This window comes from Lissotriton helveticus, chromosome 9 (genome assembly GCF_964261635.1).
Source record: "Lissotriton helveticus chromosome 9, aLisHel1.1, whole genome shotgun sequence".
Taxonomy (NCBI): domain Eukaryota; kingdom Metazoa; phylum Chordata; class Amphibia; order Caudata; family Salamandridae; genus Lissotriton; species Lissotriton helveticus.
In genome coordinates, this window is record NC_136070.1 from 1,084,294,841 (window position 1) to 1,084,321,597 (window position 26,757).

Here is a 26,757-nt window from a genome sequence, read left to right on the forward strand (position 1 = left end):
CTTTATGATTAGCTGAGGGTTTACCTTACTCAGTAGGGCCATTGACCTGTATAGCAACCATTTAATATTAAATTGAATATGATGGAGGCAAGCCCCTATGACGAGGAAGAAATTGTATAGATTTATCTTCTTTCCCGTCTCACTTGGGATATACATTTCCTCCCTATATTGTCACTTCCACCTCTGTTTTGGTTTACTAAAACCCTCAGCATCTCTAAATTAAAAGGGTAGCTTTCGAAAACTTTCTAGAGCCATGCGTTCTGGACTCTAATAACTCCTTCATTAGTCCCAGGCTTTGTGAGGTAGAAATAGGAGCCAGGACTTTTAAAAAATTTATAATTTAGATAAGTCATTTGCATCAATGCTTATTGCATATCTGATACCTCGCTCGATGTCCATCCATACCTTCCAATGATCATGAATTAAAAAGGCATCGATGGTATAATATCCATTAATCTCCCATCTAGGAAATTTAGTTTTATCTAGAAGCATATGGGATCCTCCCACAATATCCACTAGTTTGGTTGAACTATTAATAGTTGGGATCTTGTAGTATTTGCATATTTGTTCTTTCCTTTTTATCAGCGACTACAAAAGCTTATATCAGTCCTTTTTTGGTGATTTGGTTAAGCATAAAAATGATTTATCTTATACTACTGCAGCATTATATACTGGATAAAATTATCAGCGGGTATCCCAGAGCCTGGGGAGATGAAAAATCGATATGTGAAATGTGCAAAACTAGCCTAATAATATTCCCCCAGATTAGGCAATGCTAGAACCCCGATTTGGATGCCTTAAAATAATGCTTGTTGCTATTCGGGGTGTTTTATTAGCCCAAATATATGTGGAAAAACCTTCTATTATTTCCTTACAAATTGCAGCTGCAAGACGCAGGGCATTACGATGAATTAGAAATTAAAAAGTGGTAGAACAGACATCCTTATCAGTGCATCTCTGTCCATTATGGATATGGGGTAGCATTGTCCACTTTAAATTTGATGCTTTAACCTTTTTAACTATAGGTGGGTAATTTAAAGCAAATAGATTATCTATATCTTCTGTGGTGTAAATACAGAGATATCTCTTTGGTTTATAGTTTACTAGAGGACAAAGCTTTAAAGCTAAGGTGTCTGTAGTGCAATTATGTAGGAGAATTCCAATTTTAGCCTATTAATCTTATATCCACGACCAATTGAAATAGATGAAATATGGTAAAAGCATTTTCTTAGCTATCCAGGCATAGTTTTTTTTTTAAAGTGCTATATCGTTGGCATATAGCTTAATTTTTTAAATCCCCCTGACTAGTGGTTCTATCATGGTCTTCCCTTATAGTGGTAGCAAGCAGCTCTATTAAGATAGTGAAACATCTAGGTGAAAAGGGGCATCCCTGTCTCGTTCCCTGTTTGACATTGCAAACACCTATGTCAACTGAATTCTCCAATAGTCATACAAATGGCCCCTGGTATAATTCTGTGTAAACCTGTATAAGATCAAGAAAAAAGCTGAATTTCTCTAAAATACAAAAAAGCTCTCCCAGCAGAACAAATCAAAAGCTTTCTCAGCATCTGATAATAGGACTTAGGCTGGAACTTGTAATTATTTGAAGAAATCCAAAACCCCAATTAAGAAATTTGTATTAGTATATAGCTGTCTACATCCAATAAAGCCACTTTGATCTCTATTTATTAGTGTGCGGACTACCTTATTCGTGCGAGTGGTAAATAATTTCATAACAATATTGTAGTTAGTGTTTAAGGGGCTGATTGGCCTGTATAAGCTAATATAACTCAGACTTTTGCCTTTTTAAAGAGAGATTACTATGATATCAATGTTAAATGATGAAGGGATGTTACCGCCCTTTAGGATCTGATTAGTAAGGGTGAAAAACCTCTTTATTAAGGGTAGGTAAAAACTTCTAATAAAAATCAATAGGGATCAGCATGGGCAACTGTTAAATCTTGAGTGTAATCCGGGAAAACACATTTTTTAATCAGGTCGTTCACTAAGGGGATGGAACAAACCGCGTCTTTCTTATTTTCCGGTATTCCCGTGATCCTTGGATTGGACCTTCTGGAGTGATTTTTCCAACTCCTCCTGTAAACAAACTGCTTCTCCATTTACTCCAGTGCATTGCAAAAGTGTGCCCCTGAAGTCTATTAAGTGCCTGCGCGATTTTTCCCTCCAACTGCATATGCGATCTGCCTTTTGCCTTTCAGTTTTTTGCTGCACATTTTTGATCTATTTCATCTCCCCCAGGATTTCACGAAGGATTTGTTGCAGGGCAGCTGGGATTCCGTATTTTGCTGTATTTCCTGCCACCAGTTGGCTTTGGCTATTCTCCATGGACCCTAGTTCTGGTGCTGGAGGGGCCCCTTAATAGTATTGTCAGTCCTAGAGTCTCTTTTTTCTGTGATGCTTCTCCCTGTAGCCCTTTAGCCTTTGCTTTTTGTAAGGGAGATTAAATCAACTATATAGTCTTCAGCATTATTAGATGTAATTGCCTTGTCAACAAAACGGGGAAAAAGCTCAGCTGTTTTGCCACTCACTGGCCTCCTTGGTATGACTTGCGATTCAGCTAATTTCATAGTGGTGTTATTATCGTGAGACGGGGGAGGGGGCCTTCCGCAAGACTTTTCATAAAGCGGAGCATTTTCCGTGATGTGGCCCAGCCCTCCACTCAATAAATCTCCCCCATAAACCATTGCCGTGACCTCTGGTGTTGCACTGAATGGTGTTTTGCCACCACTTCTTTCAAAGCACTCTGGATTCCCGATTGGGAGGAAGCTTCCGCACCCTGATCACTCCCACTGTCCAGGATTCATTGTTATGATGTCTCCACATTTTTTTCTCTTGAATTATTCTGGCGAACTGTCCCCCAATCTCTTAGGCTGTCTTTGGGCTGTGTCTAGACAAGTGGAATTGCTTAGCAGAAAAACTGGTTTTCCTTTCTCTGGTCCCCCCAAGCAGTTTCCTAGGCATAGGTCTTTGCTGTTAAATTACTCTTAAATGACTCTTTACCTCTTACAGTGTCTCATACAAGTTTAAGCTGCTTATTGTGTAGCAGAGTGCTTCCTGTCGCATTTCAGTGCTGTTTTTGGCAAATAACTAATCCAGGCATGTAGCCAAGTTTAATTTCCACGCCACAGATGTGGTGTATGCAGCAACCCTGGAAGAGTCCCCAGAGGCCTGCTGCTACATCCATCACCTTTGCCTTTGGCATTGTCCTAGGCTCATCTCCCTATGGCGGGAGAGGGAGTATCGGGGCGCGGTCAGGGAGGACTGCATATGGGGTGTTACGGGCCGCATCAGCACATACCAGACCTCTTGATGGTGGTTTTGTAACTGCTGTATGTTGCAAGTCGATATTTTCACCTCAATATTCTGGTAGTACATTATTGTCCATATACAATCTGCTGGATATGTGAGGAATATAAAAAGGGGACCTAGCAGTAATTGCAGACACAGTAATATTTAGAATACATGGTAAAAACCCTAAACACTCATTATTATAGCAAATACTGCAGTATGATCCATTCTAACTTGTGGCATGATAAAATAAATGAGCACCATCAGCTGATAATTAGCACACACTATTATTGCTACATCATATTAACACGTCTTTCATGTTAAAAAAGTGTGCAAACTCAGAGATGCTGTGACACATTCATAGACATATAGGGTGCACTATAGAAATATGGGAATTTTACTTTTGAATTATAGAGTTAGTAAAAAGCACCTACTTTCAACAAATTGTGTGCACAGAGGTAAATCATTAATGTCCAGATGAGCAGGCAGAAGTATCCTATTAACTAAACAACAATATGCTCTCAATCTAAACTCAGTCAGAACAGACAGTTCATCTTTTTAAACAGCAAACACATAGCTGGATTTACAATGGCAAATGTATTAGTAGTGTTAACCTCCAAGTACCAGCTTCACATATTCCATGAGAGTATTGCTCACCCTAGAAGCACTGTATTCAATCATGTGTGAAATCTGGACAATTCAGGCCTGCCTATTGGATAGATAAAACACATCTAGGCAGTCACCTTGCATTACAAGCTCGTGTTATATCCATGAACATTTTTAGCAACACTTAATTTCAGTGCTCATTTTAAAAAGTTATTCCCAGTGGGATAACAAAACATATTACCATCAGTTGTACTCGAGAATCTCCCTCTGACAGTGAACAAATCACACTGTGAAGCCTCTTAAGAATCTACGAATCCCTCTATGTTCCCTTGCTCATCCTACTTCAAGACACAACTCTCTGAACATCCAGAGCTTAACTCAGTCAAGAAATGGTTTCTTCAATTTCAAACCTTAAACATGAAACACATTGAATAGACTCTCCTCCTCTAGCATAGCGCCCGCTCATTTAGACACTCTCTTCAGGGTAGGTCTCTCAGTAGCTTCAGGTAGAAGATGCAGCTTCTCCATTTTCACACCTATAATTCCTAAATTCAACATTTACATTTACATTTTGATATAGAATACAAGTATACATTCTCTTTGCACTTTCGTTCAAGTGGACTTTGGGGTATGTTTGCGCATTGACACATCTGTCTGATTGCTTCCTACATGAATGTGTGTTTGAGGGGTTGTATGTAAGAATATTGTCTACAGAAATATTGTTTGACATACATAGTGTGTCCATAATACTATTTACAAAAATATTGTCCCATTGGATGTGGATCTTCTCTGACTCCCTGCTCAATGTAGGTCCCAATAATCCAACACTTTTCTCCCCTATTGACTTTTCTCCCTATTTCTGATTGTCCTATTTCTTCTTCATTGCATACACACACATAGCTGTTGGTGGGAACCGTTCAGAGGTGAGCATAAGGCTGGGAAGGGGGATCTTCTTTTTGCAGGTCTGGATCACTAAATTATTTGCCATAATAAAGTGTGTCTCTCAGTCTCTCTCTTCCTGCATGGCTCATGATAAAGGAAAGATGGGCATTCCGTGAACATAAAGGCACTCTTGAGCATACCACAGCCTTGCTGTCCCAAGGTCACCTCAATGGCTCTCATACACTGAAAACCTAATCAACAATTAGCAGTCGTGGCCCGTGCAGGTAAGAGCGGTGTGGAGGTGGGGACGAATGGGTGGGGGGGATTTCGACAGACAAAAATGAGGAAAAAATAAATAAATAATTAATTTCCCCTCGTCACTGTCTGTTAAAATCTCCCCCTCCTCCTCCCTCCCCCCGTCCCCCCCCCCCGGCCCACCGCTTTTAGCTACAAGGGCCGTGGCTGACAATTAGACACTACTGTTTTTTTTGTTTTTTTCTACTTCCATTCTGCGAGTGCCTATGGAGACCATTCACCACTTTACAAATAGTTTCTTGTTCATATTTCATCGAAAAAGTAGACTGTTAACAAAGTTGAAGCATTCTGCAATGTGTGTTCAGATTGACTGATCATTTGATGTGTGTTATAGGGCTCCAAAATATATTTGTGCAAAGATGATGAGCTACATTTCACAGTACAATTTTTGGAGTTGTAAAAATCTGAATAAATATGTTAAGAAATGCCTTTAGATCAAAGTCTTTCTTTCATGTGACTTGTGAAGAGGAAATGATGCTCCATTCCTTTAGCAGTTTCTATAATAAGCATTCAATCTCGGCGCCGCTGAATTAAATGACATAATTGAAGTAGCATCCAAATCTACTTGCCATCAACACAAGAAGGCCTGTTTCTTGTTGTTCCAGCCACTTTCCCAGGTAAACACGAACATTTTACGGTCTGTGATCTTTCTTCAATGCGATTCTTATTGCAACATCTGTGGGCTGCTATGACTTCACAAGTTCCTCCTTCTGTTGACAAAGAAAACAACATCTGTGCTTAGTCTATGAGAGTAAAGAAACAAAAGAGGGTTGCTGTTACATTTGAAGATACCAGAGGAAGAAAAAAGTATTTCACCTTAAGTTACTTTTACCAAGGTAAACTTGAAACTAGCAATTTCATGGCAAATGGGCCACTTAATGTTTTTGACAAAATAGAATGACCTCTGTTGGTTGCCGGCTTAAGTGAGACTCTGGTTAGAAAGATCAGAGGCATCTCCTTGACCACTCTACATGGCTCAAAAATGGCTTACCCTTGATCAATGTTCTTGTGATGTCGGTCCACCCTGTGCATATCCTTAATGATCAGCGCTATCTGAACACTCTTTAGAAATGGCCTGCTTTTCCAAATAAAAGAAGGGTCACATGAAGTTGGTCCTCTGGACTTCTGCATGCTCCACCAGATACCAAGAACACACGTTCACAAGGTGGACGTTGTCCTACAAGTGTACAAGCTTCCACTATGCAAATGGTATTCAGTCCACTTTGGGAAATCAGTATCTGATCAATGGTTTGCTTCTGTATTTGTCATCACAAACATTGACACTTTCCATTGTGATTTATGAGGAGGATGCCCCTTCCTGCCGCCTTCGCCTACTGATTTGCAAGGCGTTGCAAAGTGAACTGTGCAAGACGGGAAGGCATTTCCGACACACATGATACCCTTCATACCCTGCAACTCCTTGTCTTGCAGTCACAAAGCCTGTGTATTGGCAAACTGCAGTCTTTGTGACCACAAAACAGTTTAGTACATTGGGTGCCTTGCCCTTTATCTGTTGTCTATAGTTCATTGTGCTTGTTTCCTGCATATTCCTTCATGTCTTGATCTTTTATACCTTAAGTGTGGCAAGGTACCTATAGAGAGAGGCAGGCATAGCTTAAAAAATCTTTGGAACACCTCAGTTGATGATGTTGCTGAAACTTGGATAACTGTTCTTAAGCTACTTTCTTCACTTCCATTCCTGTACTGACAATAACATCCAAACATACAGTATGAAGTTTTTGTACCTAGTGTATTACTTTAAGGATTACCTTTGCATTGTGTGGGCAGATTGTAAAATCTAAATCACCCGCACTTCATCCTTTAGAGCAATTGAACCTCTTGATAGCCCTGGGGTATATTTGTTTAATTAAACCTTCCTGGTTGATAATATAAGACACAATAGCCAATGACACGCTGGTATTATTTAATATTCAGTATTGGATGTGCAATTGGCAGTGTGCAACTCCTTTACTCAAAGTCACAATAAAGCTCATAATTCGAATAGTTCTATTCTAACACATTGAACAAATGCACACACATGCTGTAAATACATAAATATCTATCAATGAAAACGGATTCCATTACAACAGCACCAATTAGACATTCATACACATAAAAGGGTTTTTTCAAGTTACACTACGTTTGAGGTTTGGACTTCAAATTATCTCGATCATCCTACTGCCTTAGACAAATCCTTCTAGTTTGAGGATTATGTTTTTCCTTCACCCACCAATTATTGGTTAAAGTACTGCAATATATAGGAAGCCACTGTTAAAATGTACATATTAACAAACGTTAAAAACATATTGCATCTATACAGTCACTCCAATCATTAATCATATACAATACTTTAAAGTGTACTTTTTGATTATGGCTAGCATTTTATTGACATCAGGAAGCTCTTGGGATAAGATGTGTTAGAATCTGGCCAGATCCGTGTCCAAGTCCCAGCTGGCAAGGCAGTTGAAATTTGTTCTTTCGCAACTCACATTTTACTTGCCCCACTACTGCAAAATTTGATTACATTGGTAGGCTTTTCCAGACCACAAAATAAAAGCAAAGCTTTGGGTGCATTCCTAAAGGACTGTCTTAGAAAGAGAGACCTTAACAAATTAGATCTTAACATCGTGTTAAGTTAAACTGATAAAATAAATAAAACTGGGAGTCATCCAACCCTTTTATCAGACAATGGCAATAGGTGTCTGATTTCCCCTTCCATCTCTAACAGCAAGAGTTGAAAGACTCAGGGCCTGATTCATAGTGTGGCAGATGTCCGCCGTCCATCATGAGTGTTGGTGCACATTACGTCCACCACCCGTATGAATTACTGCCCATAACGTCTAGAGATCACTGCCAGCCCTTTAATGATTTCTGTGCCTTCACTGGAGCCGCCACCATAGTGGCTTCTGTGACAGCACTGAATGTTTGGTGAGTGCCTGCCATGTTTCAGGAGGTTGGTCATCACACATTTTTAGCTTTCAAAAGCAAATTCCAAAAGTGAAGGATTGTTTTTTAAAAACACTATTCCAGTGGAACTGACACTCTGGAAGTTTTCTTTCACGTTGTGGGGGTCATTAGTAATTTTATTTTGTTCTATGCCACCAGTGTTTCCCTGGCAGCCCTGAACAGAAATAAAGTACAACTGACTTTTTGCTCTAAGTTGGATGGGTGTTCACATGTTCTTATACTGATGTCCCCCTATTCCATCTGGCCATTTTGTAGGTTGCTGACAGCCGAGCCTGCTGGGGCACTGCCGTTGGAAACCTTTGATATGCCTGACTCGTAATAGAGTGGGCAGACCAAGGGTTTAACAGAGAGGGCACTTTGCCACACTTGTGGCAGAAAACCATGTCTGCCAACTTTATATCAGACCCTAAGTTGAGTCTAAACTTGCAATCTTATTTCTTATGAGAGAGTAATGCTGTGAGATACCTTTCTCGAACCCAGGGATCATTTAAATATACCAAATATCCCATTGAGATCAGTTCCTGTTTGACACCCAAGATATGTAACCTATCGCACAGACTTTCTTAAACAGATTTATTTTGAATGCCTTACATAATGTTGGCCGATAGCAAACATCACTCGCTGGTTGAATTGACCTGATGCTGGGGTGAGTACCAAATTTGAATACTTTTCGTACAGTCAGATCCTCGAAGTTCCCTCAAAGCAGCTCTCACATTATTGTTCCCTAAAGACTTTAGCAGTTCTAGGATATGTCTCATATTGAAACATGAAGCAAATGAGAACTTATTTTACATTGGCTGCAGGCTGGAATGCCTTAGCAGTGATTCCATTATTGATGTTTATCTTTCTGGTCACATTGATTATAGGACTTCAGACATTGTTCTGTTGCTTTGTGGAAAAGGCATGATTGCTCCGAATTGTGCCTCCCTTGTTTTACATTGCAAACAAACATGGTCCAAGTACTGCTTTAAAAACGGTCTCCTTCAGTGTCTTAACCCTGAACCACAATTGTCGCTCTGATGTGGCACATGTGGGCATTGTAAACCTTCCACAAATTCACTAATCTGCTTCTAAAAGATTTGCAGGTAACTTATTTTTAAATAAATAGACCTAGAATCGATTTAATGTTGTGTGACAATCTAGATAGGTGAGGTATGCGATAGCTGCATTGTTCACATCAAAAAATCATTATGAACCTAGTGATAGAGGATTAGGCTTGAACCCTTGTTTTTCACTGTTAAAGTCAGTGGAAAGATATTCTGGTCAATTAGCAATTTTGCATAGCATCACTTTTAGGAGCAAAACTGCTTGTTATATCACCCGTGTGCACATTTATAGAATTGTGTGTTTGAAAGGTAGTCTAAACAGGAACATTAATGCAGATTTTATACTCTACCAACGATGCCCATATTCATGCCAATTTCCCTTTCCTCTAGCATATTTGAACCGTAATTAGATCCTCCATACTGTAGCTTTTGTTGAAATCCCTCTAACCCTGGGGAATGAGGTTCTGCTGCTCCATTCATTCAACTACTCTTACAGGAAACCATTAGAAGAATTCCATGAAATGTTCACAATGGTGATGGGCCACTAACAAATAACTTCCATCCTATTTCTTTTATTTAAATATGGAACTATCAATCCCAGAGACTAAAATATTGCACGTTTTCTTTTAATGAGGTGGGTTTAATGAGGGCTTGTCAGTTTTGAATTACTCAGATGTATACATACTGGACGTGCATCACATCCAGCGTGCCTTTCTGACTTTGATATGTCATGTACTGCCTACCTTTCTGTTTAAAATGGGGATTTAAGAACCAGACTCTGCTTAGCAATCTTCAAGTAGGCATTTTACACACTTTCTTTTAAAAAACAAAAGCCACCTTCTGATAAAATCATTTGCAGCCTTGGACGGCTACAGTGACAGCCAGTGTGTCTCATATTAGTAGGGTGTCTTAATTGTAATCAAACACAACACACGTTTCTAATTCATTTTAATTTCTTTCAACCTAGTGTGGTTGACATTTTTATACAGTCTTGGTAATATAGGTCAACAGTTTCAATTAATGTTGAGTGGACATACATTGGTCCTGCTTAGCGAGCATTCTGCCAGTGCACAGTAGTGGAATAGGGAAGTAGTATGCTCCCCAAAGGGGATTCAAAGTCATTCATGTTACTGAAGTCACTTAAAAGCGCATCCATCATATAATGCTAGAGAGACTCTGCCAAATAAACTTTGGCTGCATTGAGATTTTAGTCAACATCATCCAAAAGGAAATTTACCATTGCATGGTTTGCCAAGCATAAATTCACCCTTTCTGCAGCTCTTTGTGGCAGCAGTTGTGTTAAGGTTGATGACCGTTAGAACTAGTGACTTTTCAATAATTTCAAAGTAAATAGTTTAAGTAAAAGAGCCTATGAACACTTTGCTTAACAATGACTCTTAATAATTAGGAGCCATTCTTGTATGATTCAAATGGTGTCTCCAAGGCACTACTCCCTGAATTTCATAACTTGATGACAATTAGTATACAAATTTATGTTAATAAGCACTATCCTACACCACTATTGTTTACTTTAATGGCTACGCACCTATATAAATTGTCTGACACCAACAAAGAATTCAGATAAAATTTCTCTTTGTCAAATGTTATGAATCCAACAATTTCTGCCCTCTCTTGGCCTGCATTTTATCTTGGAAACCTTTAAAACTCGTACTCTCCTACCTGCCATAGCACCTGGTGATGTTTAAATTATACATCATTTCAATGTTCTTATCTCCCCATTATTCTGTTATAAAGAGATTTTTCATCTAGCAAGCTAAAGTGATGGAAGTGGGTATGTGTTAAATATGTGTCAGGTGTGTCAGGTTTTCTGTTCAAGATGTTTGTTGGTTGCATATACTATATGTAGTTATATACCTTCTCCTCGGAATGTCGTGGTTTCCATTGGTGCACATTTTGAAATGGATATCGCCATTGCAGCAGGTCTATCAAACACAACTCTTCCTTACCCGCTTCTGACGAATCGCGTTTTCCAATTCTTAAGCTGAGTTGTTGCAGTATCACCTAGCAGCTTTGACTGACAGCTTTGAGCTTTCTCATGGGAGCAGTGACATCTGGCAAGTATTGGGTGTGGCATATCTTATCATTTTAGATGTCAGTTTGAACAACTATAATACTCAAAGTACGGCCCGGGGGACACATGTGGCCCTCCTCACCGTTAACTGCGGCCCCCTGTTGACCAGCAGCTCTAGGCTGCTGTTCATTTGACAGTTCAGGAACATTCAGAAAGCTGTTAAACTAGGTGTTCTGGTTTCACATTTTGCAGTTCAGCAGATGAGCATATCTGTCTCTCTCACATCATACATTAGAAGTTAATGCCTTGACTTTCATTCTTGGTGCATGAGAAGAGAGCATTGGTGTCAGACAAAAGTCACGTGACTCAGTTTGTTGTCCTCACCATGCATCTGCTTCACAGCCCCCTTTGCCCACTTTTCATTACCCTGACTCTCACCCCGCGGTAAGTGCGTCCCTCAGGCATGCCACAGACAGTACTTTGTGGCCCCAGGTAAATGTTTGTGAGTACCCATGTTCTACAACCTGGCACGTTTCTCCAATAACTAACATTTCATTTCAGGGAATTATTCTGAATAGTTTCTTGACACTGTTTTACTGTGGTTGTAAGGGCCTTTTAAGCAGAACCTTTTTACAAGATCTGATTTTATATTTCATTAGCATATGTAACAAACACTTAACTAAACAAACTCAATTAAATAACGTATATTTCTACCCAGTTAGCTATGCCCACCTTGGTTTAACAATGAACTTTCACTTCAGGTATAAGATCTACAGAGAAAACGTGTGTGTGACAAATTATATGTGCATAATAATCAGAAGAAAGCAGGGTTTCACAAGTGTTGCAATTTCCTAATGAAAATTTTAATTGCAGGTAACTGTGCGACTTTATGTTTTTTTCCCTATTTGTATGCCCCCTGCTGAAGACCACAGAAAGGTGCGCTGAAAATTTCAGTAACTCACTTCTACTTTCCTTTAATCTGTTACAGTACATGGGAACGTGTAATCTTTGTATAAAAATCTGTTTCGATTTTCCATATTATTGTGACATCACTAGTCACCTGTAATTATAAAATGACACAGCTGCTCAAGTGTAATAAGTTATGATAGTGAGCATCATAATGCCAGAGACAGCAGCTAAGGTGAAAGACATATCCAAGAGCATGAGTGCAGCTGCATTCTCATTTGTTTTGATCTGTTTTCTAGAATAAATAGTGCTGAGCAGAAGAGAAATATATATGGCAGCATGCTTAAATTAGGTCCACTAAAGGTCATTACAGAAAAATATTGATTGAACATATTGCTAACTGCTAGGTGATGAGTTTATTGTCATATTGCATTCCGTCTATATTCTTCATGCCTTCAACCACACAACTTATTTCATATTTTCATATAAATATTTCATAACAAGGTTTATAGGAAGGGTGAAGGTGTGACCATGTATTATTTGGAATGCAATACACTCTACCATACATTTTGAGGATAGAGCAAGTCAACTCAGAGTTCTGTGACCTGATAAAGAAACACAGGCCAGATGTAGGTAAGTTCCATTTACCGATTCTAAAATACCGAATTTTACCGATTCGGTATTTTAGAATCGGTAAATGGTATGTAGGTAAGTATTCGGTAAAGTTTACCGAATCTGTAATATTCGGTAATAACCGATTTGGTAAATACCGATTTGGTAATGGGGGAACACATTCAAGGGTGCCAGGGTGTCACATTGACACCCTGTTGCACCCCTGAATAGTGCATGGGTGCATATGTGGCACACATACATGCTTGTCTGCCACATGGCACTTTTGAAAAAGGCAACACAATCGAACAACAAGAGAGTCAGGGTACAAGTATTCACTCTCTTACCCCTAGAACTAGTTTCGTAAACAACAGGAGAGTGAAATAACATCAGGACTCCTCAGAGTATCAAGGAAAAGATAGTCTGGGAAAAGCAAAATAGTGAAGGAACGAAACAGGGAAAAGCACACAGTGTGTTAGTAAGAACCCTCACTCACCACCTAGTGGTGACATGCTTCATCATCGGGTTCCCACTGGAAGGACCTAGCGTCCTTCCAGTGTGCTACAACGCCTGATTACAGCGGAGCAGGTTCTTGTGTGTGTTGAAGTGAAGAAATAACCCAATAGTGCTATGTGAATGCAAACAAGGGGGGAAAAAAACTCTTAATTTAAAAGATGCATGGTTGTGACTGTCAACTATTTTATTAATAGTCCAACCTGCAACAGTTAAAAACATATGATGAATGAAGTCATAGGTGAAATCTCACTTATTAGAGACCCCTAGTCTTCAATTCTGTCAAATTTGGTCAACATGTTTCTGCTTTAGGAGCCCGAGTCACTCAGCATTCTTCAGGACCATACGTGTGATCCTCCGGCGGTGTGTACGCGCTAAGGTGCACCCAACCGTGAGGATATTCGTGTGAAAAATTAAATAGAATAGTGAGAATTGTTATACTCACGGCCAATCGCCGTAAATGGGCTCACTCAGCTATTTGCTGTGGCCAAAAAAACCTGTAAAGAGAATGAACAGGCACAACAGAGATAAAACAGTACAGTATTGACTATTAAACCCCTTCTGTGAATTATCCCTTATTGTTTCCTTCACCAGTTAAACAACCATGCTGGAATTGTGCATGTCGCAGTCAATGTCTAATGTTCGATATGTGCATTCTGCTGTTGTTCTCAGGTAGCATATCGAGCAGACTATCATGTTCAACCTTTTTGATTGAAACTAGGCATATTTTGCACTTCACCATAATCTTCACGGTGTTTTAAACATGTCACCATATTACCAACGGTGTTTTAAGGAGGTGAAGTCCTGCGTATATAGTTTTACTTGGGCTTCAAACCAACTTACTGATAACGAAAAAGCAAATTGAAGCAAAACAGCACTGAAATTAAAAATAAGTATCGGATCGGCAGTCCGACTTTGTTAAACAATTAAAAACCAGGAAGACGGGGTTTCCTAACTAAAATGCAAACCACGTCCGTTTTCTTTCACTTTGCAGGAAACGCGGCGTGAAGGTAACCCCCCACCGTGTCTGCCCATGCAGAGCGTGAACACACGCTTCTTGTGAGTTAATTGAGAGGTCCTATGTCTTCCTGGTTTTTTAATTGTTTAACAAAGTCGGACTGCCGATCCGATACTTATTTTTAATTTCAGTTCGCGTACATGATCCTAACTACTTCAAAAGAGTTAAATTCAAGACCGCGAGACATATCAAGAAAATCTGGGACCAAATTATGACTCTAGAAAAAATTTCTTATTACAATGCTGAGCTTAGACTGTGGGGTAATCCTGGGCTACCTCGTATTTTTTCATACGGTTTAGGGAAGATATGGGCTAGGCATGGAATTATCACTCTGGGAGACCTTTATGACCCGAATGGTTTTCTAGATTTTGGCATACTTAAGATTACATTTGAATTAAATGAGGATATGTATTTTAAATATATCCAAATCAGAGATTTTCTACTCCGTAAGATGAGGATTGTAGAAGTATCACATTCGGCCTCTTTAACATGTCTCTACTCAGACAAAGTTAAATCACTTATAAGCCTAAGCTATGGTTATCTGATTGCAAACAAACGAGACGATAGTGGGAATCTAGCGGCTAAATGGTCATCTAGACTAGGAGTTAACATTAACCCTAAACAGATCTCAGCCTCATTATGCCAAATAAACCGGGTAGTTCAATCCTCAAATTTAAGGCTCCAGCTATATCGAACAGTTACTCAGCTATATTATACTCCACAAAGAATATCTAGTTGGATACGTGGTAACCAGACTAATGATCGTACTAAGTGTCCGAAATGTGATATGGAAGCAGCAGGTATCGAGCATATGTTTGTCTTATGTCAGAAGCTATCTATATTTTGGAACGGGATAACTGATGCTCTGTTGAGGAAACAAACTAATACTCCGCCGATATCGCCACAGCTGATCCTACTCGACATTTAAGACAACTTTAGTCAGCATAGGGATCTATTAACTATAGTATATGCATGTGCTAGGCTAGTTATAGCTAGATCCTGGATCTTAAAAGATCCTCCTAGCGTAATGGAATGGTGGAGCTTGATTAATGAAATTAATGTTATGGAACTCTCCTTAGCAAGACTTAGAGGACCCAATGCCTTGAAAAAGAAAGAACATCGCAGCCCATTGTGGGAAAATGACCCTGTGTCAACGTGGAATTCACAACAATGCAGTAGCATGCAATAGACACCAGACAACGGGCAAATGTATGCGGGAAATTCAACGCCATGCCGCAAGAGTGCGATACGTGAATGCAAAAAAATGCGATGAGGCCAACCACGGTACAAAAAGTAGCGAAAACCGTCCACAGGCCTGCAAATCCCACGCATCTGGTGGGACAATGCACCATAAAGAACCCGGTAAAAATACACCAGAGACAAACCAAGGCACGTAGCAGCATGGATGCACCATGACCCAGCGCAGAGCCCAACTCGAACCCCACAACCCCCACAGACTACCAGCAAGGAACAACGGGGTCGGGGAAGGCCATGGAGAAGAGGGAGAGGAAGATGGGGTGCAGACTGTAGGAAAATAAGACCAACGTCACGGAGGTGATAGAACACTACCAGCAACTGACCCACAAGCAGAGGAATCCAGCACCCCCCCAGTCATAATGTACACCGCCATACAGTCTGCATGCAAACTAGCACAATGCGCCAACATATATGCCAACACAAAGGCAACACATACCTCCCCTTCATATCGCAGAGGGGCACACAACACCTGCAGCAGAGCACATAATACAACGCATCAGTGATGCCGGAGAGGATCACCACACTGTTGACACCGACGTCCTACAACAGCCCATGGATATCCCACGCAACCCACCACCAGGACCCGGACAGTCAAGATACCCAGAGGAGAACACTGAGCCTGCAACAGACCACACAGCAGGAAGCACCCGCAGGCACAGGTGGCTCACAACACTTCACCCACCCACACATGGCACCCCAATGGCATGTGTCAGAATGCCAAAAGGAGGTGGCCCAACAGGTGTTGCAAGGGACCGAACCTATGGAATGCGAACCATGACACATACGTAAGGATCTATCACCCTACAGGGCCCACTCACACCACACAAAGGAGACCCACACTGCCATAAAGGCACATGGAGATGCACATGCAAAGCACTGAACCAAGCCTAGGCGAGCGCAATTAGCAGTCACACACCCATGTTGGCTGTGCGTACAACGGCCCTGGCCACTCCCCTCATGAATGGAGCGGATGACGACAAAGCTACATGTCCAAGCCCCAACCCGCTGCCTCCGGTGTCATGTCTGCATCCGTGGTACACCGCACAATGTAAAGTTGTAGGGCCCAGGGACCACATGCATACTACAACACCACAGGGACACATGCAGAGATCGTGTTGAACTGGCTACAGGCACTTGCGCCCGGCTCCTTTATTGGCAAGGCCACGTGTACAGTGACGCCTGTGCTGGATGTGTATGGGGTGAGTGTAAGCCATTCCTCACGGAATGTCTGGTGTTGGCAACCACTTGGACATTGGACACTAGTGCAACTCCAACAAAAAACACATGCAATACAGAGTCAACTGATGAGCAACATGGGGTGATCCGGATAAAGTCCAGAGGACAGCCAACATGCAAACAGAAGTGTTCGTGAGTCACAGTGCACTGGTCTGTGGACACTAGAGATGAGCGCGCTCATGTGCAGAAAAAGTCTTGGATTGTGTCCCTACGATATATTCCTGATGCAGATGCAGTGGGGTGTGTCAGACCTGCATCATCTTCACCATCAATGTCTCAGGGCCCCCACACTGTTTGAGGTGACTTACCAGCGCAACCGCTCCAAAGCACAAAGCACAATCAGCTAAGGACAATGGCCTGCGGTGCACTGAGTCACTGGCACCTGTAGTGCTGAGCAGGGTAACAGGCCGATGATAGCAGCCACGACAGGCCTGAGCAACCACGAAGTCTGTCAGGACCACTGCTTCAACTCTGGCAGATGGCGTTTGGAGGTGGTCCTTGTGGTGGTGGCGCGTGCCTCCTGCGGTGATGCGCCGTCCAAGCCGGTCTGGACTCACTTTGGTGTGTGAGCCCTGGTGTGACGCATATGGGCACGGAGGCTGCGTACAGCGCAAGGCCACAGAGTCATGGCATTGATGAGCCCAAGGCCCACGCCTCAGGGGACAGCCTATTTCTCCGAAGAAGGGGACCCGGACTTGACCAGCACAGAGTTAGTGGTCCCGGATGCACTGCGGCAGGCACAGGCACCCAGACATGGGACGGTGACTTGCAGTGCAGTCAGATGGGCCATGCGACTTGAGCGGGTAACCATCATTGTCCGAGGTGTATGTTTCGGAGTGTTTCGAGGGACATTGGAAGGTGTCCTCCAGGGTAAGACGCCATTTTATCAGGAAGCAGCAAATGGAGGAGTAGAATACGACAGCCCGTTGCCACCACCAAGTCAGTATCAGCTATGTGGGGGTGAAAACTGCCCCCTAGTGCATAGGCTCAGACATCACCACTGTTCCACCAGAGAGTGTCCATGAATGTCAGGGAATAGACTTAGTGGCACCGGGGCTGAGTGGGGATGCAGACTGCGATGATGCCGGTACACCGATATGGGCTCCTCCATTGCTGAATCATGACTTTGTGACTTACTGGACTGCAGTGTAGGCCGTAGGCAGCGGTCAGCAGTGGCCCACAGCCACGTGTCTTTGTCTCGCATTTCAAAGCGCTAGTGATACCAAGGCAGTTGTCAGTAGTGTACAAACACCTTCGTAACGATTATCCTTTTCTCTCCGCCAAGTTGCAAGGTGACATCCTCTTAGGCCTCCCCTTGCGTGCAATGATGTGTAATCAGACTTTGCATACTCAAAGTTCTATTCCAAATCTGTGGCCTACTCGACCACAGCCTAGGGCTGAGAGCAGTGTAGGTCGGAGGCAGCGGACAGCACAGGCCATTCACCGAGTGTCGCCCGCATAGGTTGGTGGCCCCACTGGCCTGGGTACTTCAGGTTCAGTGGTACCACGTGTCCGGTCACCTCCGCAACTGTGACCCGGCTTTTGTCAGGACTGAGCTGCATCTTCCTTATTCCTCTCCGTGCATCCACTGGTGTGAAGTCAGCCAATCGTGATTCATGACTAGGTGCTGGATGTGAGTCCTATTGGTCCACAGGGTTGTCCTGGTCCCTCATCCATAGTTCACCGGATGGCGTTGGAGAGGGTTTTGGCAGCACAGCTGTCCGGATGACGTTGCACAGGGTTTGTTGCAGCACCGCTCGCCGGATGTCGTTGGACAGGGTTTGTGGCAGCACGGCTCGCCGGATGGTGTTGGACAGTGTTTTGGCACTCTCCCAATCATGGTTCGACTGCATCCTTCACACATGTCTGGTTGACACCTCTCCCCACATTCGGCTATTGTATGGCTGAGGTGCCATGCCATTGATGGCTGATGTTCACTGCTTGCTCAGGTTACCATTGTGAGTTGTTCTGTCGTATCTGGTGGGTGGGCATGTTGTTGTGTAAGTATGGGTGAATTTTGCGGATCTTCAATTCGCGAATTCGCGCGAAATCGCAAAAAAGTCTGCGAATTCAAAGATTTTCCCACAAAAAAGCGGATTTCTTTGCGATTTCCATCTACTCAACTGGAGTGCTTTCTAGTGGCTAATCAGTAAGTGCTACCTCATTGGGTAAATGTATAGTGCTTTTCCTACACTGCAGCTGCGTAGGGCCAGAAGATTTGTCTCCACTGACCATGTGTGCCTGTAACTTTCCCACAGCGCCAAAAGGTGCCGCGATCCCTTGATTGAGCTGTCCATCAAAGTTGGGAAAGGGCGGGAAGACGTTTGATACCGCTAGTGTGTGGTGCGGGGCTTCTATGCATGTTCACATGCCTCTTGTGTATAAAGGATCAGAGAGCGAGCAGGGCAGCAGGTGAGGAGAAGGCAGCCTCCTGGTCACGGGAACGGGGATTGCGCTCGAGAAACTCAGGGATGCAAAGACCTCCCTCGGGTATTACAGCTAATTTTCCACGGCAGATATGGGGTTAAAGCAATCTTTCCGAGCCTGGACTGTGCTCACTAATGCTTTTAGGCTGATTAAAACGTTACTGAATTTGAGGTTCAACTCGGGCACCTGCTTTATTTATATCTGTAAGTGCTTCCTGTTGAGGTTTAATTATTGTGACAGGAGCCTCGTGCCAGAATGAATCCTGCCCTGCATAGTTATCCACGAAGATGCCACTGTTTTGTGCAATACCTCTACTCAACTGGAGTACTTTCTACTGGCTAATCCAGTAAGTGCTACCTCGTTGGGTAAATGATAGTGCTTTTCCTACACTGCAGCTGCGTAGGGCCAGAAGATTTGTCTCCACTGACCATGTGTGCCTGTAACTTTGCCACAGCGCCAAAAGGCGCCGAGGTCCCTTGAGTGAGCTGTCCATCATAGTTGGGAAAGGGCAGGAAGACGTTTGATACCGCTAGTGTGTGGTGCGGGGCTTCCATGGGTGTCAACATGCCTCGTGTATGAATGGTCAGAGAGCGAGCAGGGCAGCAGGTGAGGAGAAAGCAACCTCCTGGTCACAGGAACGGGGATTGCGCTCGAGAAACTCAGGGATGCAAAGACCTCCCTCGGATATTACAGATAATTTTCGACGGCAGATATGGGGTTAAAGCACGTTTACCCAGCCTCGACCGTGCTCACTAATGTTTTGGGATGATTAGAACGTTACTGAATTAGAGCTTCAACTTGGGGACCTGCTTTATTTATATCTGTAAGTGCTTCCTGTTGAGGTTTAAGTTTTTCGCCCACAGGAAGCACTAACAGAGTTAAGGCAGGTGCCCGAGTTGAAGCTAACTTTGTAACCATTTTAGAATGGCGCCAGCAAGCACTCTGGCAGCTTGCCGGCGCCATTCTAAAATGGTTACAAAGTTAGCTTCAACTGGAGCACCTGCCTTAACTGTGCTTCCTGTGGGCCCCAAAAAAATCCGCCCGCTCGCGAATTCGCAAATTTTTCGGCAATATTGCGAGATTCGCGGATCGCAAAATTGCCGAAAATTCGCAAATTTCGCGAGCGGAGCAGATTTTGCACCCATACTTATTGTTGTGCATGTTGGTTGTTATTTTATGACGTGTGCATTGCCAGAGTTGTGGATTGCATGGTTGTGGAGTTTAGGTGAGTGGGGTGTTAATTGGGAAGTTGACAAGGGGCTGTGCGTTTCACTTTGTGCGATTTTGGGACGGCTGATTACGTTTGGACTGTCGGAGGGTGAAGGGATCATCCACACTGGCTGTGTATTTGGAGGCGACTTTGGTGAGGGTCCCACAGTGTTCGGATGTTGTCTGCACATTGATGTGTGACGTGTGCTTGTGCTGATTGTGTGCTGTGTCACCAGGGGGCACAGGTGGGACATATGTGCAGTGGATTGCCCCCAATACGTGCATGCATCCGGCTATGGCGTATGGTCCTTGCTTGTTCACCAGCGGTTCCTGCGCATTGTATTGGCCGTATGGGGACTGGGGTGCCAGGAGGATGGTGATGTCCAGGATGTGGCTGGCTGTGAGACTCTGCCAACTCTGGCGGGTGTTGTTTGGGGTGTGCCAGGGGCCAACAGGTGGTGCACAGCCAGCAGATTGGGGTGGGGTGGGGTGGGGTGGGATGTTGGTTGCCCGCTGTGTTGGTGCCATAGGCCTGTTAGGCGATGATGGCCTGGATGCGTAGGATGGTTGTCCCTTTCAGCCTGTAGTGGACAGTGACATTGTCAGATGTTGGGCCTGTGAGGCAGGTGTGTTTCCTGGGGGCCCGCTGTGATTGTCTGCCCTGCCCCTGTGGTGGTCCGGGGGTGGTGCTGGGTGGGTGTTGTGGCCCTCTTGGGGGTCCGTGCTGCATGTTCAGTTGCTCCATGGCATCTGTTGTCCTTCCGATGGCGCCCTGGGCATGGCTCCCTATTGTGGTGCAGGCTGACGTCCGACTTTACACCAGGTCAGAGCAGGTGTAAAATTCCTGCTGCTATCACGCCTTATCTCGTGTTTTGTGTTCTTATCGCCGATCTGTCTGGTCTTTGTGAATGTTGAGGTGCGGTGTTGCCATGGATTTTTACACGGTAACGCCTACTCTGCATCTCATTAGCGATAGTTTCAGATGTCCTCTGTGGCAATGCTTTTTGCGGCTGCTATCGCAGGAAAAGTGGTGCTGTGGGCTGTTAGCACCTGCTTGTGAATGGTGGGGAAAATTTATCACGACTTTGGTAGCGATAAAGTGCAGTTAATTTCATAATTCCGCGATAGCTCCTTGTGAATATGCCCCAAGTGTTTTGTGGGAAAGGTGATGGGATGACAATGTATTATATGGGTTAAATTACTCCCTAGCGTACATGATTATGATATTGCAAGCCACTTTATGAAGGAACTCTGCCTTTGGTCTAATTCCTCTATATTATTATAGATCTTCTGCGTGACTTGCAATAGCCTTATCATGTATGGCAGGGTGTACTTTAACCCTTGCATAATGTACAGAAGGAGGTGCATCCAATATATAGCAACTGTTTATTTTAAACCTTGACCTCCCTATAGCCATTCTACTGATTTAGCTTTGACATTGTTTTCCTCCTGTCCATATCTATCCATGCTCCTTATGGAGCTTAAATTAAATTAACATTTTATTCCCTTTTCTCCTTTAATGCTTGCTCATTAACTGCTGCGTTTTTCCCTACTAAATGCCAAGTTTTATCAGTGCCATCACGAACAACATCATATGTATGTTTACAAAAATGCTTGAACTAAAACCTGATCTTAAAAGGGAACTATTATAGAGTGTTCCTAGTGTTTTATTTATTCAACTGCTGCAAAGCCCACACTACTCTTCTGGATATTGATTCAAAGCTGAATAATTATTTTGGGAAAGCTGCAACATCAATAATACCAACGACCAGCAAGCATAAAATAATCATGCATAAAAATGCTAGGAATCCAGTAAACATGTTTTACACTGAAATGCCTCTCATCGTTTCCTCTTCAAGATTGATGTTAATCGTAAAGGAATTAGAAACATTACAAATATTTTTCTCATATGGCAGCATTTTGAACACAGTCTCTTCATCTCATGTCAGTCAACAGATTAAGCACTTCCTGTGCTTCGGATATTTTAGGCAGTAGGGTGAATGTATGTGACAAGAAGATCACATACTAGTTTAACTACTAGAATTAAAAAAGGGCTTCCTTTGTATAGCACATTGCAAACTGCAGTGATATTTGACTAATAACAGGTGTAAATATTTTTCAAAATAAATGCATTAACCTTTCACGAATACATCAGAGATTCAAACCTATAAAACCTTAGGTTTCATACAAGCCTCTGCTCTTGGCCAAAGCAGAGTCTACCATGATGCCTATTTTTTCTACTCAAGGTATTACATTTTAAGGCCCTATTTAGAGTTAGGTGGAGCTGAAGCATTGTGTAAATCAATACTGCTGCTCCCACACCACAGCTCATCCACTCAAGTTAGAGTCAGTTGAAGTGCCTGGTTTACACCAGTGGATCCCCTGCCGACATAGTCTACGTAATCCTCTGACCTGGAGGTTGTCATCTAAAGGACTGCCCGGTCACGATGACGACAACGATCTTTTCTGCTCGAATCCACCATGTGAGGCATGGTGGACATGGCAGAGAAAATGCAGAATGTCCATCACTTGCAGGGAGAACATTGCCTGTACATTGGGCTAATGCACAGGCAATGTTTTAGAAAAAACAAACTCCTGTGTTAGGATCTTATTTTCACAAAAAAAAATTGCTTGCTAAGTGAGACTTTTAAACATGGTCCCTGCTCGGCAAACCTTCAGTGTATTTGAGGGAGCCGAGCGGCTCCCCTAACAACACAGATATCACCTCCATGCAGGATGGATAACTAAATAGGGTGGCCATCAAGTGACAGGGTGTATTGGAGGTAAAGGACTTGTCTGCCCTGGCAGATTGGCAAATTATAATCTAGGGTCTAAAAACCCTCCTAAACTTTTATATTGATATAGAGGCTCTCATCTTGAGAATCAAAAAGGTCAGGACAATAATCGCCCAAAAAAATAATAATAATGTTAATTGTGTATTAACATCCAGCCTTTCACTATCAGTTATTTTGTGAATCAGATGCTTCTTCACCCTGTTTCTTTGTGTGATGTTAATAAAAATGTTTGTAGGTTGCCCAGCCATGAGTCACTAATGTGCTAACAGAAAACACAGGAATGTTGCCTGTCTAAGACCTCTGAGGACCTGATTATGAGTTGAGGAGTTATTTATAGTCTACATTAAATAATGATAGCATGGGGACATTATTTATCAGGTGCAAGAAATGAGTTTATAGGGAATAACAGGCATATTTTGGTGTTTAATGCACCAAAATCTGCATGATGTGACAAATACTGTATATTTTCACCAGTTAATTTTCAGCAGGTTTATCCGGGCAAAATTTAACAAATGTTTTGTTATTTAACGCATCTGATAATTATAAGATGCGTTAATTAAACTCAAAATTGCAATATCGTCCTGTTCATTAACAGGGTGTTAGATCTCTTATCCTTAGGGTGGCCTTCCCTGAAACTCTTTGCCTCCTTCATTTTTGCTGGACTTGATTTTGCTGGTCTTAGGACTCTGTGTACTTTACCACTGCTAACCAGTGTAAAGTGCTTCTGCTCACTCCCCTCAAACATGGCTACATTGGCTAATACCCAATTGGCATATTTAATTTACTTGTAGAGTGGTATACCATTTATCCAGGGCCTGTAAATTAAATGCTACTAGTGGACTTGCAGTACTTATTGTGCCACCCACTTAAGTAGCACTTCACAGAATGTCCCAGGACTGCCATTGTGGACTGAATGCAGTTTTAAACTCCCACATCAACTTTACATTAAAAGCCCCTGGCCAAGCCTTAAACTCCCCTTTTATTGCCTATAAATCACCCCTAAGGTAGGCCCTAGGTAGTCCATAGGGCAGGGTGCTGTGTGATTAAAAGGTTGGACATATACTTTTAGGTTTTACATGTCCTGGTAGTGAAAAACTCCCAAATCAGTTTTTTCATTACTTTGAGGCTAACCCCTCCCATAGGATAACTTGGGGATTCCTTATTACAATAAAAAAAACAATTCCCAAATGGGAGCAGGTGTCTATCTCATGTTTGGTGTCTTTGAAATTGTGGTGAAGAGCCCTATTTAATTGTAAAGATGGGATTTGGTTGCAATTTTAAAAATCCACTTTTAAGAATGTTGCCATGTCTCTGCTGTAGACTTTTTGAGCCTGTAGCCTGGCCTGTGTTACATGACTGTGAATTCCTCCCAGGTAGTCTAACAATACAGGGATTAGGTGTGCCTGAATGGGCCATCTGCTGGCAGTATGGGGGCAGAGCTATGCACAGCAATACTTGCAACTGAATAGCCTGTACTCTGCCTTCACACAAACGATAGGTGGTTTGTCCCGATCAAGTTTTCACCTCATGACTTTTTCTCTGACCACCAAGCGATCGGGTCCTCGCTTTTCGATTTAATGATGCGTGCCTGCAGCAGCGCAGTGCCTCTGTGAGTCCTGGAGGTTTTTGTCTTTATCATCGATGGCGAGAAGCTCCAGAGCTTTCATCAGTGCAAACCTGCAAGATCAGGCCAATTCATGGACTCTCATCATAGATGCCAATCTTCTCATGGAGCTTTTTCATAAAAGTTGTGTCAAAAAGTTCCCAAACATTTACATCTTTCTCTGAAAGCTCCCTTGAGGGTCAGAGAGGGTCCATAGCAATAGCCAAGGGTTCAGAAACTCTGGTTTGCCTCATGAGGTCTGGTATGCCAACTCCCATAATGCATCTGGTCAATCCAAGTAAAATCCAGGTGAAGCGGTTCAACTGCAGTTGTCCTTGAAGTGGATTTTACCTTTATTGGTTTCTACCTGTTACTGCTCAGGGAGTCCACTCCTAATCTTTCAAGAGGGACAATATCCTTCTGTTGTGGAGCCTTTAGAGTGGAGCAGGTGCAGTCCTTCTGGGTGTAGTCCTCTCTTGTGCAGTCCAAGAGTCCAGCAGTACAGTCCTTCTTCTCCAGATGTTATCAGGCAGGGATTCACGGTGCTCTTGAAGTGCTCCCGTATTTATACCCCATTCTGGGCTGGGAGGGAGGGACACCCCAACCAATAGAGTTCAAGTTGCCACCCTCTGCTATGAAAATTCGCTGGGAAGTGTGACATATGTCTGTCCAAGAATGCACATTTCAGCAAAACTCTAAATGGAGAAGTTATCTCCTTGGACCTACCCACAGGCATGAATAACGTTTCCCTGCACTCCCTTTCCAGCCCCTATCCTAATCTAATGAGGAGGGTCTCCCATCTGGCTGGGGATGAAGGAAGCAGGGCGAATAATGTTGAATTGGCAAAGGTACCTGAGCTGGATATGCGTTGGACTTTATGAGGCACTCTGTAGACAGCATGGACTGCAACTTGATTTCTGAAAGAGCTTGCAAGGCAGATTTCTGTTTCTTGACTGCACTTATGATTCCACAAGTTTACTTACTAGACACTATGAGGCAGATTTACAAGGCCCTTGCGCCACTTTTGCGTCACTTTTCCCATGTTAAAAATGACACAGAAGTGGTGCAAGGGCCTTGTAAAAAAGCCCCTGTGAGCTATTTATATGTCTCACCCAGTACCCTACCTTTATAATACAGGGACTTCCTGATTCAATCTGTGAAGAAGTCTCTGTCTACTAAACTTTACAAAAGGTCCTAAATTTAATAAATTGACACTAGACACACCCAAAAACACCCCAAAATGCAAACTGCTAGCAATTTGAACCTTCTCAACCATCGACCACAAAGACATTCATCACCAGTAAAAAGTCTTAAATAAGGTAAAAAGGATATCAATAGAGAGATAGATGTAGGCAGTGGACATTTATATGAATTCTTTGTTGGGGTGTTGTTTACTACACTTTGCCTGTGGGAAAGGGAAAAATGATGCTGTTAATGGGATTTAAAAGGAACTCTGGAGTTAGAATCATGCCCTACTTCAGAATCACAATCGTAATGCATTTAAACACTTAGAGGAGCCTTGAAACAATGCAAGGTCTTGCCACATTTTGGTGTGGGGCCTGCTGTAGATTGCTGTACGTTGTTATGAGGAGAAGGGATGTGCTCATCTTACGTATGTGGAACTGGATGTTTGCAAGCTTTCTGCAATACAAAGGGCAGCTGGCTAGATGGGTAATAGTATAAGGGATGTCACAAGCATGTATTAGGTAATAGCAGGCCTTGATATGTATTTATCCATTTAGTAGAAAATGGCATGGCATTTCCTACAGAATGGGATAGACTGCTGAGGTATTTAACATTGTTTTGGGTGTCAGCAGAACAGTTATGAAATATTTCGGTATGAGATATTTGATAAATTGATACCATAGATTAATTTGGTGCCATCGAATAAAAATACAACATACTAAGGGATATTACACGATTTTGTGTCAAGATCAGAGGCTCTTATTAAGCATTACCTTCCTTGTTTTATTCTCATACTGCCTAGAACTGACCAAATAATGTATCAAAGACATAGGTAATGGAAA

The 26,757-nt window shown here is 42.6% G+C and overlaps 1 protein-coding gene across 2 annotated transcripts in view; it reads right to left on the reverse strand.

Annotated features, from left to right (window-relative positions):
• TAFA1 (TAFA chemokine like family member 1) overlaps nt 1-26,757 on the reverse strand; it is a 1,287,521-nt gene that overhangs the window by 386,834 nt on the left and 873,930 nt on the right. For both annotated transcript variants that reach the window (XM_078661481.1, XM_078661480.1), the window contains exon 4: nt 5,682-5,822. In XM_078661481.1, the coding sequence (XP_078517607.1) occupies nt 5,682-5,822 (141 nt within the window). The remainder of the gene's footprint in view (nt 1-5,681; nt 5,823-26,757) is intronic.